Below are 13,398 nucleotides of genomic sequence, written 5' to 3'. Positions count from 1 at the left end.
AATCCAAACAACCACTTCATGGCCTCATCACTTAAGGAAATGTACTTTGTGTTTAATTCCATTCAAAAGGTTACAAATGTTGTAATGTGTTTAAGTGCCTATCTCTCAAATGAAATCAAAACTGTAAATTCCTTGAGAACAGAAATTGTTTTTTTTTTTTTAATCCCCGGCACATAATAGGTGCTCAGTTACTGATGGATGCTACTAACGAATAGCTTGCATTTCCATAAGAGATTGAAGCAAAATGCTTTCTGTGGTTAATGTAACTTTTAACTATATAACTAGGTTCAACTAAGAAAATCTGGACAAAGCACTTCTACATTCTCAGAATGATATATATTGTTAAGCAATATACTAAATTATTAGGTTGGCAAAGTGTTATACTAATTCTCTTTGAATGTCTAAGTCCTGTAAAATGACTTGAGAATTTCTCTGTATTGCTACTTCAATTTTTGCGGGTATTGGTATCATCTCCCAAATTAGTTTTATTGACAAACTTAATTAAAACACTACTCATCATTCCTCTTTGATCATCAGAGGCACTAAACAAAATTAGATCTAATAATGATTTCAGTTTCAACCTCCTAATATCCACCACCCCTTCTAGGTTATATTTAAACTATACAGTTCATGCAAATCAATGATGATTATTTTTTCCTAACAAGATTATCATTAGCACCTTTCAAGCCAAACAGTATTCTTTCCTATTTTGACCTAAGCAAAAGGAAGGTAAAAGAAAAACATTACATTTAGACAGCCAAGAGACAATTCAATATACTTGAAAGGCTTTCCACAAGGTTACTTTTTGTAACAGGAAGTGTCCAACTATGCACATCAGCTGCCACCCTACATACAGATGTCTCTGACATGGTAATAAAACAAGAAACCATTTGGTTTAATAATAATAATAAGAGAAGCAACATCAGTTGGTGCATATTACATGTAGCATCTAGCCCTGGTTGCTTAGCAAACAGCCACAAGTGACTTCCACAGAGAATGAAAGCCCTAAATGAATGTACAGTTTGTGCAAGTTTCAAGGACTCAAAAAGACATGTCAGTAGTTAATCTAAACTCTAGTTGACAATGACCGCACTGGGGTGGAGGAAGGAGAATCCATCATTATCTCACAGAATCAAGCACTGACTAGATGTGAGATCCAGCCCTTTAGGTCTATGTCTTCTGACTCAATGGTTTTATAGGGGAAAGAACTGTAACAATATGATTATTATAAATTATAAAAACTTTATGCAGAAAAAAACCAACAAAATATCACTGGTATAACACGTATTTATTCATTCAACAAAACACATAATGAAGACCTATCATGAAAAGGACTGTGCAGCTCTGGAGCAGCTCATACTATAATGGAGAAATCAGGCAAGGAAACAATATCATAGGTTCTGTAACATGGGGAGCCAGGCAGTATTACGGGAACACAAATAAACACCTGAGAGGGAGATGGGGCAGGGGAGGGAGGGTGAGAACCAAGTGGTCAGGGAGAGCTCATCAGAGGAGGCGAACAAGAACAAGCAACATTAGTCAAATCACAGAGGTGGAGGAAGGGGAAAAGAGCATTCCGGGCAGGAGGAAATTATCTGCAAGGGCACTGAGGAGAGCAAGGGCATGTCACACTGGTGGAGCTTCAGGGCACCTGCTGCCAGGAGAAGTCAGGGCGTCAGTACTGACAGAAAGTCCAAAGGGCTAGGCCAGCTCCTTCCAGAAGGATCTCATCTGCCAGGCTGAGAAGTTCTCACTTCATCCCGGGGGAAATTCAGGAGACAGAATGCTTTTAAATCAAGGAATAATATAATGACTGCAGCAGTGATGTGAAATAGAGAGGGCAAATCGGGCAAAGATAAGAGGCCACCAGAAGGAGATGCTCAGGCTGAGATTGGGAGGAGAGGGGGGCAGGGGAGTGACTCACTAACACAGAGCTCTCAGAAATTTAACAACTCTGTACAGTACTCATGCTACTCAGTCCCCCGTGAGGTGTTAGTCTGGACCCCACCCTCCCCAACTGGAGAGGAGGACAGGAGAGGAGGAAAAGAGGGAGCAGGGAGGCAGGGGAGGAGGAAAATGAAGAACACTGAAAGACACTGGAAATTAACGTCCATGCCAATTTCTGAAGGAGGGTAGCATTCTAGGTTTCAAAAAAATAAAAAGAAACCATAGAGGAAAACACTAAAGGTGCTTGGCTGAATATAACTTGAAAATGTAGGTATGTTGGATAATGTAACATAATAAAAAACTCTCAGAAAAAAAAACGTTTGTAACAAATATAACGAAGAGTCACTATCCTTTATATCTAAAGTATGTAAGATCAAATAAGCAAAAGATGCTATCAAGAAATGGGCAAAGATAGTTAATCCCACCTCAAAAAACATGGATAACAAAATGATTTAAAATCATTCTTAATCATTATCAGTGCAAAGTACATGATACCAACAGTATCTCTATGGTAAACCTATTAAATTAGCAACTGTTTTAGCTGCCCCTTCTTGTTCAGAGTACAGCAACATGGGGGATCTTATATGAAAACACAAGTAGAATAAGGTTTTTGAAAAAGAAATAAATATACTTAAATCTTTAAAAGGGTTCATATGCTTTCACAAATTCCACTTCTGAAAACCCATGCTAAGGAAACAATCAAAAATACAGATAAAGATTTACATACCGCATTTTTTACACTAGTGAAAAGAATGAAAAATGGTCTAAATGCTTCCCAAAGAATGATAAATATACTATAGGACACTCATACAAGAAAATATCATATAATCATGAAAAACTATGTTTGTGGACAGATTTTAGTAACAGAAAAATGAAAAAAATAGTGAATTATATAAAAGTATAATTACAACACTGAGTTTTAAAACAGCACAGAGGAAAGCAGTATTATTTCTGAATAGTGATGATAGGTTTTTCCTCCTCCTTTCCTGTATTTTCAAAGTTTGTTTTTTAAATAATGAGGATAAATTATTTTTGTATTTAGAAAACAAATATAACTTACTTCAACTACCCCCAACAAAATATGTGCAGGTTCCCATAGTTTGTCTTAGCCTCGCAGTTAATTAAGCAAATAGCTCATTCCTTTGAGATCTTTCTGAACTCAGTCATCACTACTCATTTTAACTTCAACTTATCAACCAGTTCTACATACTTTTATAGAATTAAAAGAACTTTCTATAGTACCCTGAAGTCAAGGGTAACAAGAGCATTGCACTAGGAACTTCAACTTAAATCAGAGAATGACAGAAAAAAGAAAAAGAAAAAAGAAAGGCTTTGTAAAGTTTTTAGACATCAAAGAGGCTTTAACCACTGTAATGCAGGTGGATTTACAAGTTTGACAGGCTGGGCCTTTGTATTACCTGAGGTGGTTGAGTAGAGGCTGGAGTCTCTCATCCGACTGCACAGCGGGCAAGGACCTGGCTGTTAACTGAAAGCAGAGAAGGGGGTGAGCAACCACAGCAAACGCCTCAGACTGAACTTATCTGAACTACATGCAATATGAGGACCCGGGGCTTCCCTGGTGGCACAGTGGTTGAGAGTCCACCTGCCGATGCAGGGGACACGGATCTTCCGGTCCGGGAAGATCCCACATGCCACGGAGCGGCTGGGCCTGTGAGCCATGGCCGCTGGGCCTGCACGTCCGGAGCCTGTGCTCCACAACGGGAGAGGCCACAACAGTGAGAGGCCTGTGTACAGCAAAAAAAGTAACCAAGAATATCTTATAAACATACCAAGGCAACTCAAAGTACTTAACTTTGAAATGTGACCCCCAGGGGATCTAGGAAACAAAATGTAAGAGCCAAAGCCTTATTTCTCAATACTGTGTGTCAGGTCGACAGTATATCATGGAAATGTGAGCCTCTGATATACTTTAGTGCAATAATATTAAAATCTTATCTCTGTGTATCTCTATATTTGTCTCTGTTCTTGAGAAAGCCCTCTTATACTATAAGAATGTGAAACAAAGAAATTAAAAATATTCAAAGTAATTAGATACCTTGAAGTCACCTAAATAAAACACCAAAACAAATGTAAAGGATAGATTTCTTCTGGATTCAAGTATACATAGTTCTTGTATTCTACTAATAAATCATTTGATAATTCACAAAAGAGAAACTTCCTAAGACTAAAAAAGAAACTGAAGGATATCCTTTGGTTTTATATAGGGTATCCTGTCTAATTATTTTGTTAATTAAAAGTAATTCATCAATTAATTTAATTCAAACTTAATTTTCAACGTTATGCAAATAAAACTGTCACTTTAAAAACATCTAATAAATACTATATTTGTGAAAAAATGTTGACCAAAATGCCAAATATGAAGTCATTTTTATTAAATCATATCTAGTAATAACAGAGAAACATTCCCAATTTTGTGAGTCAATACATGTGAACAGTTATTAATTTAAAAGACAATAAAATGAGACAGTCTGCTGCAATTTAGTGCAACCAAAAGATTCTCAGTATCCCGGAGAAATGTTAAGTCTAGTATTTCATGACATATGTTATAAAGGTTTTATAAACAAGACACTTTACTACACCCTATATCTGCTAACGTCAAATCCCTTTACAAAATATCATTTTCATTGTTCAAGAGGTTTCATGGCTCAGAAACAGAGCTATGCTCTAAAAAGATTAAAATAACTTATCTAGATATTTCAAAAGTCAATTTTCTGAAAATGGAGCAGACAGACTAGGAGTTACTTCTGTCAATCTGTGTAGCACAATTTCTGATCAACCCATGTTTTCTGAATGAAAGCAAGCAAACAGAAACACCAGCAAAATACTCCTAAATGTCTCTACATTCCACATTGGAAATATATCTCAATCGTACACCTATCTCCATTTGAGCCTGCATTCCCTTTATCCTGAACTGTGGATATAGCATCTTCACTCACTATGTTTCTCCCTCCCTTCTTGTCTTGCCAGGGTGAAATTTTCAAAATGAAAGTTACCCACTCCCCAAATTAAAACCACTTAAAATTCCCTCAGGCTCTCAGGCTAACTTCATCACACCAATTCTTTCATCAGACAGCTTCTTAAAATCCTCCTCTTGGGCCGAATTTCTGAAACATGGTGCAGAACGACAGCTCAGCCATCTCCAACAGACATGGTGGCAGCAGATCAGGAAGAAATGGGCCACTACCCCAGTTTCTGGAACACATATACTCAACGATTTGATTCTCTCCCCACCCCTTCCCAACCCCCACACCTTATTTTCAAGTTTGAATCACTGAGAAGAATAAACAATCAGCATTTTCAAAAAGAGCACACATCTCTTCCTGTTAAGGAGATTAGATAATAAAGCTATTACAAAGCTCTTTAAAGTGGCAAAGCTGTCTACTGACCTTTTGCTGACAGAATATAAACTTCATTTTAGGGACTGCAGGCTCTATCATTTCTTCTGGAATTTCTCTCTGAGCCCAAGTAGCTACTACTATATCCACTAGGCTATGAGGGGCCAAAAACTTGCAACTGTGTAATTCCATTAATTGATGAAAAAAATTATATTTAAGTTCATTTGTGTCATATCTTAGATTCCACATATAACTATATTCAATATTCTATGATAAACCATAATGGAAAAAATATTTTAAAAAAGAATGTATATATATATAACTGAATCACTGCTGTACAGCAGAAATTAACACACTGTAAACCAACTAGACTTCAGTAAAAAAATTGATAACCATAAAAAAAATATCTATATACTTTTCACAGCTAAAGCTTTTCAAATTCCTGCTTTGAGCAAAACTAAATCTAAATCAAAACTAATAAATCACAACTGTCAGCCTTCCAAGAAAGCAATACACAGTCATGACAAGATTTTCAGCATTAAGGACTTTCTTTCCTCTACAACCTGAAATGAGTATTTGTCTAGTTTAAATAGACTTTGGTTTCCAGATATGTCTTAGTTGTTTCTTTGTTTTGATAGAAAATACAACAATGTCCTTGACACACAAATCACTAACAATGAAAGAGAAAGAAGATCTATCAGAGTTTACATCTGCAAAGCCTAAATGGGGTGTATGAGTTAGGGCTGTTTCATGGTAACATTAATAAAAGTTGACATAAAATGTACCTTATTTCTTATTGTTGAGAGGTCAGAGGTGAGCTCTTAAGATGTCTTTTCATTATTAACAATACATCTAGCACACTGAATTAATCAATGCAAGGTTTGTGCTGTTTTTCAGCATTATAAACTACTCATTCTTAAATAAATCTCATTTCAAAGATTACTATCATTAAGTAAATCTTGCATTTTGCCATATATTTGTGTACAAAAAATAATAATGCATTTTTCCAACTAATAGTCCTTTTAATGACATTAAATACCACACAGATGAGGGGCTTCCCTGGTGGCACAGTGGTTAAGAGTCTGCCTGCCAATGCTGGGAACACGGGTTTGATCCCTGGTCCGGGAGGATCCCACATGCCACGGAGCAGCTAGGCCTGTGCTCCACAACTACTGAGTCTGCGCTCTACAGCCCGTGAGCCACAACTACTGAGTACACGTGCCACAACTACTGAAGCCCGCGCGCCTAGAGCCCGTGCCCCACAACAAAAGAAGCCATTGGAATGAGAAGCCCGCGCACCCAACAAAGAGTAGCCCCCGCTTGCCGCAACTAGAGAAAGCCCGTGCAGCAGCGAAGACCCAATGCAGCCAAAAATAAATTTAAAAAATAAATAAATTAAAAAAAAATACCACACAGATGCAAAGGCACAAAAAGTAAAAGCGAGTCTGGAGGTGTCTGGCCCACCTCGTAGTTTCCTCCTGAGGAAACAGCATCTTCAGGCCTGAGCACGAGGTACTGCACACACAGCCCATGCAAGACTAGGACCCAACGGACAGCTACCTGCCACTGCAAAAGCCACATAGAAACCAGTCGGAGGCTGGTAAAGAAACTGTGTCGTTTATATAACAATGCTGAAACTAAAGTGCTGGGGTAAATGCTTTTTGAGATATTACTGCTAACTATTACAGTTTCTGGTGGATAAGTTATTTTGAAAATGAGTCCAAAATATTTGTCTCGAAACACTCCTACCCCAAAAAGGACGTAAAGTTTTGAAAACGAAACCCAAATAGCAATTAGAAAATTAATCTACTCAAGAATGGAAAAGCCTGGCTGTACAGCATTCTGGGTTCTGAGATCTTTTCAAGAGTAAGGCAAACACAGAAAACAATGTCTAGACGTCCTGCTGAAATTAGATCAGCATGGAAAAAGTAACCTTTAGAATTATGATCCTGGAGGTCAGTACAAGGGCGTTTGTTACATTATTTTGCATACATTTGTGTGTGAAGTATAGTTCAGGGGAGGGAGGGAAGGAGGGCTGAGGGATTTTTTCAAAGGGAGAGGAATGGCTTGGAGGAGGGCCATCCAGAGACCCAAGATCCAGAACGAGGCAGCAGCAAAAGAAAGGAAATAAGGAGGAATCCTCCGCATAACTTCATGCCCACAACAGAAGGAGTGACAGAGGACATCTGGGGGGCTGACTATTCTATTAATTGCCATACAGTGGCCACAGGAAGAGGAGAATCCAGAGAGGAAAGAAAATTCCTAGTTTTAGGCATGCTGAATTTGAGGTGCCTTTGAATATCCAAGAGGCAACGAAACATATATGGATTTAGAGCCCAGGAGAGGGTATGGAGCTGAGGGTGTAGATTTAGGCGTGATCAGCAAGCAAGCAGCGGATACACCATGGAAGGGCTGGGTTTCCCAGGGAATGTGCATAAGGCAGGAATGTCAGTGGCAGTGCTGCTTAGAGCTCAGGATTCAAGCCCCACCCAGGGGAGTACAGGACCCATGGCAACGTCTGCCCTGGAGACCTGCAGGGTGTGTGCTTCCCCATTGGGAGAGAGAAATGAGGAATTCTGCCAAAATAATACTGATTTTATGCAATTACAGGTTTGTGGGGGCGGGAAGGGAGGGAGGAAGAGAGAAGGGTGAGGAAGGGAGAGAATGAGAATACAACCAGCAGCTCCTCTAATTTAACTCTTTTCTCGCACACTTGGAACAACGTTGAAAAAAACGTTCCCTGAGGAAAGCACTCTGCCACCAGTTGTGAGGCTGACTGTTGCTCTTAAAATCCTAAAGGAGAGTCTGCTGCCAGCCAGTGGCAATTGTGAAGTCATATTTGTGAACAGGGCCTATAGTAAGAAAAAATTTTTTATGATTTCCCTCTTCAGATGATGGGCATGAAGGGAGGAAACGAGAATACACAAGGAGTTAATAAGCATGTAAGGAACACAGAAAACGGCTTTTAAAGAGTCAGCAGACCTGTGGAAAACAAGGGTGATGCAATCAGTTGAAAATGAAGAACAAGAGAGTGGCTTCATTTGAAAATAATAAATCCCTTCTCTCTGAACTGCTCACCCAACACTGGCTAAATTAAAACACATAAAAATGACAGGAAAACAATGCTCACTTCGAAAATATTGCTCCATTTTGTTCTCTGGTGTTTTCACCCTCTACCACTCACTTCAGCTTCCTTACAAACCCAGGAGGAATGACCACGTGCACTCCTATCAAAGCTGTGCCTTAAAAGAAATCCGAGATAGGTGATCAGCACAAGGCAGACCCTTTTTTTCATATAATCTTCTTCCACTCAAAGCAGAATAGACTCTTCCGGTGATATTAGGGTAGGGCATTCATATCCATTCACAAAGACTCCAAATTTAGGTAGTTTTGTTCTGGTTTGGGTTTTTTTTCCTTTTTATTTTTAACAGACTTTATTTTTTGGAGCAGTTTTAATTAGGTTCACAGCAAAACTGAGAGGAAGGTACAAGGTTTCCCATACACCCTCTGCCCCCCACATGCATAGCCTCCCTGATACCCCCATGAAATTGGTACGTTTATTACAACTGATGAACCTATACTGACACATCATTAGCACCCAAAGTCCAGAGTTTACCTAGGGTTACAGAGGGTTCACTTTTGCTATTGTACGTTCTATGGGTTTGGACAAACACATAATGACATTTACCCACCACTGTAGTATCACAGAGAACAGTCTCACTGCCCTAAAATCTCTGTGTTCCACCCATTCATCCTTCCCTCCCCCCTAATTTCTGGTAACCACTGATCTTTTTACTATATCCATAGTTCTGCCTTTTCTAGAATGTCACAGAGTTGGAATCATACAGGATGTAGCCTTTTTAGACTGGCTTCTTTCACTCAGTAATGAACACTGAAGCTTCCTCCATGTTTTTCATGGCTTGATAGCTCATTTCATCTGGATGTACCAGTTTTTTTTCCATTCACCACCTGAAGGACATCTTGGTTGCTTCCAAGTTTTAGCAATTAGGATTAAAGCTGCTAAAAATATCTGTGTGCAGGTTTTTGTGTGGCTGACAAATTTCTGATAGGTGTGTTTTTTAAAGAAAAACATAGGGAATGCTTTTCAAAATGTCTTTACGTTCTCCTCACTTCATACAGGAGTTGAGATGGCTCCTCCGGCACTTCCTAACTGCCAGGGAGTATCAACTTAACATCAAGCACACCAACCCTTTTCTACTAAATTGAAGATGCACAATTCATGCTTATGCATATATTCATTTTTAAATACACCTTTATTGGAGTATAATTGCTTCACAATACTGTGTTAGTTTCTGTTGTACAACAAAGTGAATCCCCATATCCCCTTCCTCTTGAGCCTCCCTCCCACCCTCCCTATCCTACCCTTCTAGGTGGTCACAAAGCACCGGGCTGATCTCCCTGTGCTATGCTGCTGCTTCCCACTAGCTAGCTATTTTACATTTGGCAGCGTATATATGTCAATGCTACTCTCACTTCGCCCCAGCTTCCCTCTCCCCGCCCCGTGTCCTCAAGTCCATTTTCTATGTCTACATCTTTATTCCTGCCCTGCCACTAGGTTCATCAGTACCACTTTTCTTTTTTTAGATTCCATATATATGCCTTAGCATGTATATAGTCTAAGAGACACACAATTTATAGGTCGAGAAAATAACCTTTGAAACCAAAAGGCAACAACTTATTTTAACCAAGACCTCATAGTAACAAAAAGATACAGTTCTATAGAGAACAGGATGTTCCACAGAATGCTCTCTTATATTACTGGGACTGGCAGATGTCAAGTAAAATTAACTTTTACAAGCAGCTGCTCTTTTAACTTCATTGATTTTAACAACAGAAAATCCTGAGTCTTTGTGAACTGCATTTTCTTATAATAGCAATGGACCCCAATTACAAATCCCAAACAGTGAGAATCCACATTCTATTCGTCCTGCTCTTGGAACCCAATTTGTTCCTTGGTTTCATGTTCAGATGCCTACAGCACTTTCCGGTTTTCCTCGGGCTCAGACACATCATTTCACTGGATCTTCACAACAGAGCTGGTTTCATCATGCAATGCTTTGGCACATGGATCTTTCTCTACCAGCTGCCCACAAACATGATTTCTAGTACATGGGCTCTAAACACCAGCCAACAACGTTGTCAAGCAAAATGCATACGTTCCACTTGAGCTCTAAACATGCCCAAGTAGTTTAATTAACAAAGAATATTAAGCAATGCAGAGTTAACAAGGTATTTCCAGTTCAGGGGTCTGGATGATACAAAGAACTGAGAGAGTAAACCTGGGAATAGTGCAAGCAGACATCCCAGGGCTGATTTCTGATCATGAAACCTATGGTGCGAAAAAAAGCTTGTTATTCAAAGGCTAAGCTAAGCACTTTAACGATGCTCTACATCATTTAAAAATGCAAAACAATTACTTGAGCAAGGGAAAAAGGAATGAAGAGATACGTGGTGCTAAATGTACACGGATCGCTGAATTTTCTCCCTTAGAGTTAAACACCCATAAAATCATTTTACTTCTAGAATACTCTGATAATTTGAGTACCAAGTTCTTAAACTACTATAGTAAGCAGTTTCACAATGAGACTTCTCACAAGCAAAACCAAGATCTGGCAAGTGGAATTCAACATGTTGGCACCCAAGAGACTGAATTGTCGATCTTTTGTCCTCTTAAAGGACCGCTGTTTTGTGTGGGAATGAGAGTGGCAGCAACACGACCTGCGTTCCTCGTGTTTTTACTAAATGCAGAGCATTCTGCTAGGAGTTCTACACAGACTCCAATTCTACAACGTTCTCTAAAAGGGTTATTACCCCTGAGGCACATCAGGGGCTTCAAGAACTATTCAGCCAAAGGCACCAGGGAACCAGTGACCTTTATGCCTTAATATTTTAGTATTTATCGTAAAAATTTACCCCACATTTATACTTGATTCTAGAACATGTCCTTCTTAGTTTTACTATAAAAATGTTTATTTTACCACTGAGTAAAACAGCACCATTGTGCTATACATACTTTATATATGCCCAAAGATGTATAATCCCATAGATTTTGCCATTTTATAGCTTTAGAAAACACATGACCACACTTTTACTCCTTATAGTCCCCCTGAAAGCAGTCTCTGCTGGTACATTTGGGATGAGGGGATTGGCTGAGATGATTCTGGCTCCTGCTACATTTCACTGGCCAAGTCCTGTGTCACTTCATGTAACTATCACAATTATAGAGGGATAGACCGGACATTTGTTTCCGCCATATATCTTTTCCATCCATTTAATAAATCTGTGAGGCAATAACTGAAGTTCTAATGTTCCTTATTCATTATTACCATATTTTCTTTCATCATTTTTGTCTCCCAAAACATCTCTACCATATTTACCTAAATTTACATTTGTCAACTTATTTAATGTAAGAAGTATACTTATCTGGGTTTTCCAGAATGAAACTATTCCTTTTCTGTTTGTTGTATTTAATCCTTTAACATTAATTTATTAAATAATCTGAAATTAATGTCAAAGGACCCACAATTATATTTAACTACCAGGTGAAGAGACACACAGAAGATATGTATGAGCAAGTACTTTCATTTTTCTATGACAACTCTTTTTCCCTTGATTTGGTCTTTCATGAGCACTTGGACATGGAGACAGGGCCCGGAGGAGTGGAGCGACAGGGGTGGACAAGGACTGTCATTACAGCCTTAGTGACAGGCACTGTTGGGTGACAGAACACAGTCCCTGAGCATGCACTTGAAGACCCGGAGGGCTGGAGGTGATTAAAAACAACTCTACTTCTACCCACAGCTGAACTTCCATGTATTTTCTAGGATGGCAGCCCAGATGGCTCACAGCATACCTCCAAATGAGAATGTTAACGCGCGCTGCAGAAGGCATTCACTACTGAGCACTAGAGCTGCCTCTCCTTGCTTCTGTGACCTACTCTTCTCAGTCAGCTCAGAGCACCTGGACTCCTTCCTTGATAAAGACCCTGCTTTTGTAGAAGTAAATGTTTCCAGTTCAGTGCAAACAGCCCAGCGTGCCTCCACATCTCACTCTCAGTTTACTTCCCTAACCTGAAATAATCAAATTTTGCACTATTGTTGGCTTCATTCAATTCGGTTGAAATTTAAGCTATTTTCTCTATCCATGAATAAGTCTTACAGTTTTCCTTTAAAAATAAGTAGGACTATTATAGAATTTTGTTCCTCTACTTAACGAATTTAAGAATTTAAATTTAAATTAAAAGAACTTAAGAATTTCTACACTTAAGCCCTTCTGAAAAGAGCTTCTTAAAATATTTGACCAGCTTTCAATAATGCACAGACAAGAAGGTTTTGCCTTGCCCTATGATTATAAAATTTCTTATCACTATATTTAAAACAAATCAGAACAGAAAATATTTTTTTTCCATTACTAGGACATAAATATGAATAACCACCACTCATTATTAGAAGGCAATAGAGAAGTATAATGTCTTTACTGTGATAAGGAGATTTAAACAATGCCAACTGGACTTTCCACCTCAGCACTCCACCATCAGATAAGATGATTTTCAAAATAATTCACCGTAAATTTGGAGACAAAACTCACTACAACTGAAGAAGTATGAAGGAAAATGAAGTAATTGTATTTTGAAATGTTTCAACCAACACAACAGAGTACCCCAAATCCTCTTCTTTTCTTTCTTCCTTTTTTTTTTTTTCAAAATTAAGAATTATCACAAGTAGCAACCTGGATGCTTGATGTCTTCTCATTTCTAAACTCAGACATTTCAAATCCCCTTAAGAACACCAACCCAAACCCCTAAATTTAATTTATTAATAGAAAAATATAAAGCTATTCATAGTTAATTTAGATCACCAGTAAATGAAAATTGCAAGCAAAACTCCATTTTCCTAAGAAAGGTCAAAATTTTTTTACTCCTTATTTCCTTCCTAGGCTATGACTTTTTCTATTATTTAAAAAATTGGAGACAGTAAGTAGAGTCTGTGGTAAAGAAGAAATGCTGGTCTGAAAATTGAAAGAATCCTTCCCTGCTGGTTTAGCTGGAGAAGGTTTTTAAAAATAATGTGGCTAT

General features: G+C 38.5%; 1 protein-coding gene across 1 annotated transcript in view; it reads right to left on the bottom strand.

Moving 5' to 3' along the window:
* The window catches only part of PRIM2 (DNA primase subunit 2), a 277,973-nt gene that overhangs the window by 114,145 nt on the left and 150,430 nt on the right, over nt 1-13,398 (bottom strand). The window contains exon 8 of the mRNA XM_082664255.1: nt 3,366-3,433. Within this exon, the coding sequence (XP_082520381.1) occupies nt 3,366-3,433 (68 nt within the window). The remainder of the gene's footprint in view (nt 1-3,365; nt 3,434-13,398) is intronic.

The sequence above is a fragment of the Grampus griseus genome, assembly GCF_964374135.1.
Source record: "Grampus griseus genome assembly, chromosome: 10".
NCBI lineage: Eukaryota > Metazoa > Chordata > Mammalia > Artiodactyla > Delphinidae > Grampus > Grampus griseus.
The sequence above is the reverse complement of the archived record's forward strand: the minus strand, read 5'-3'. Positions and strand labels throughout refer to the sequence as shown.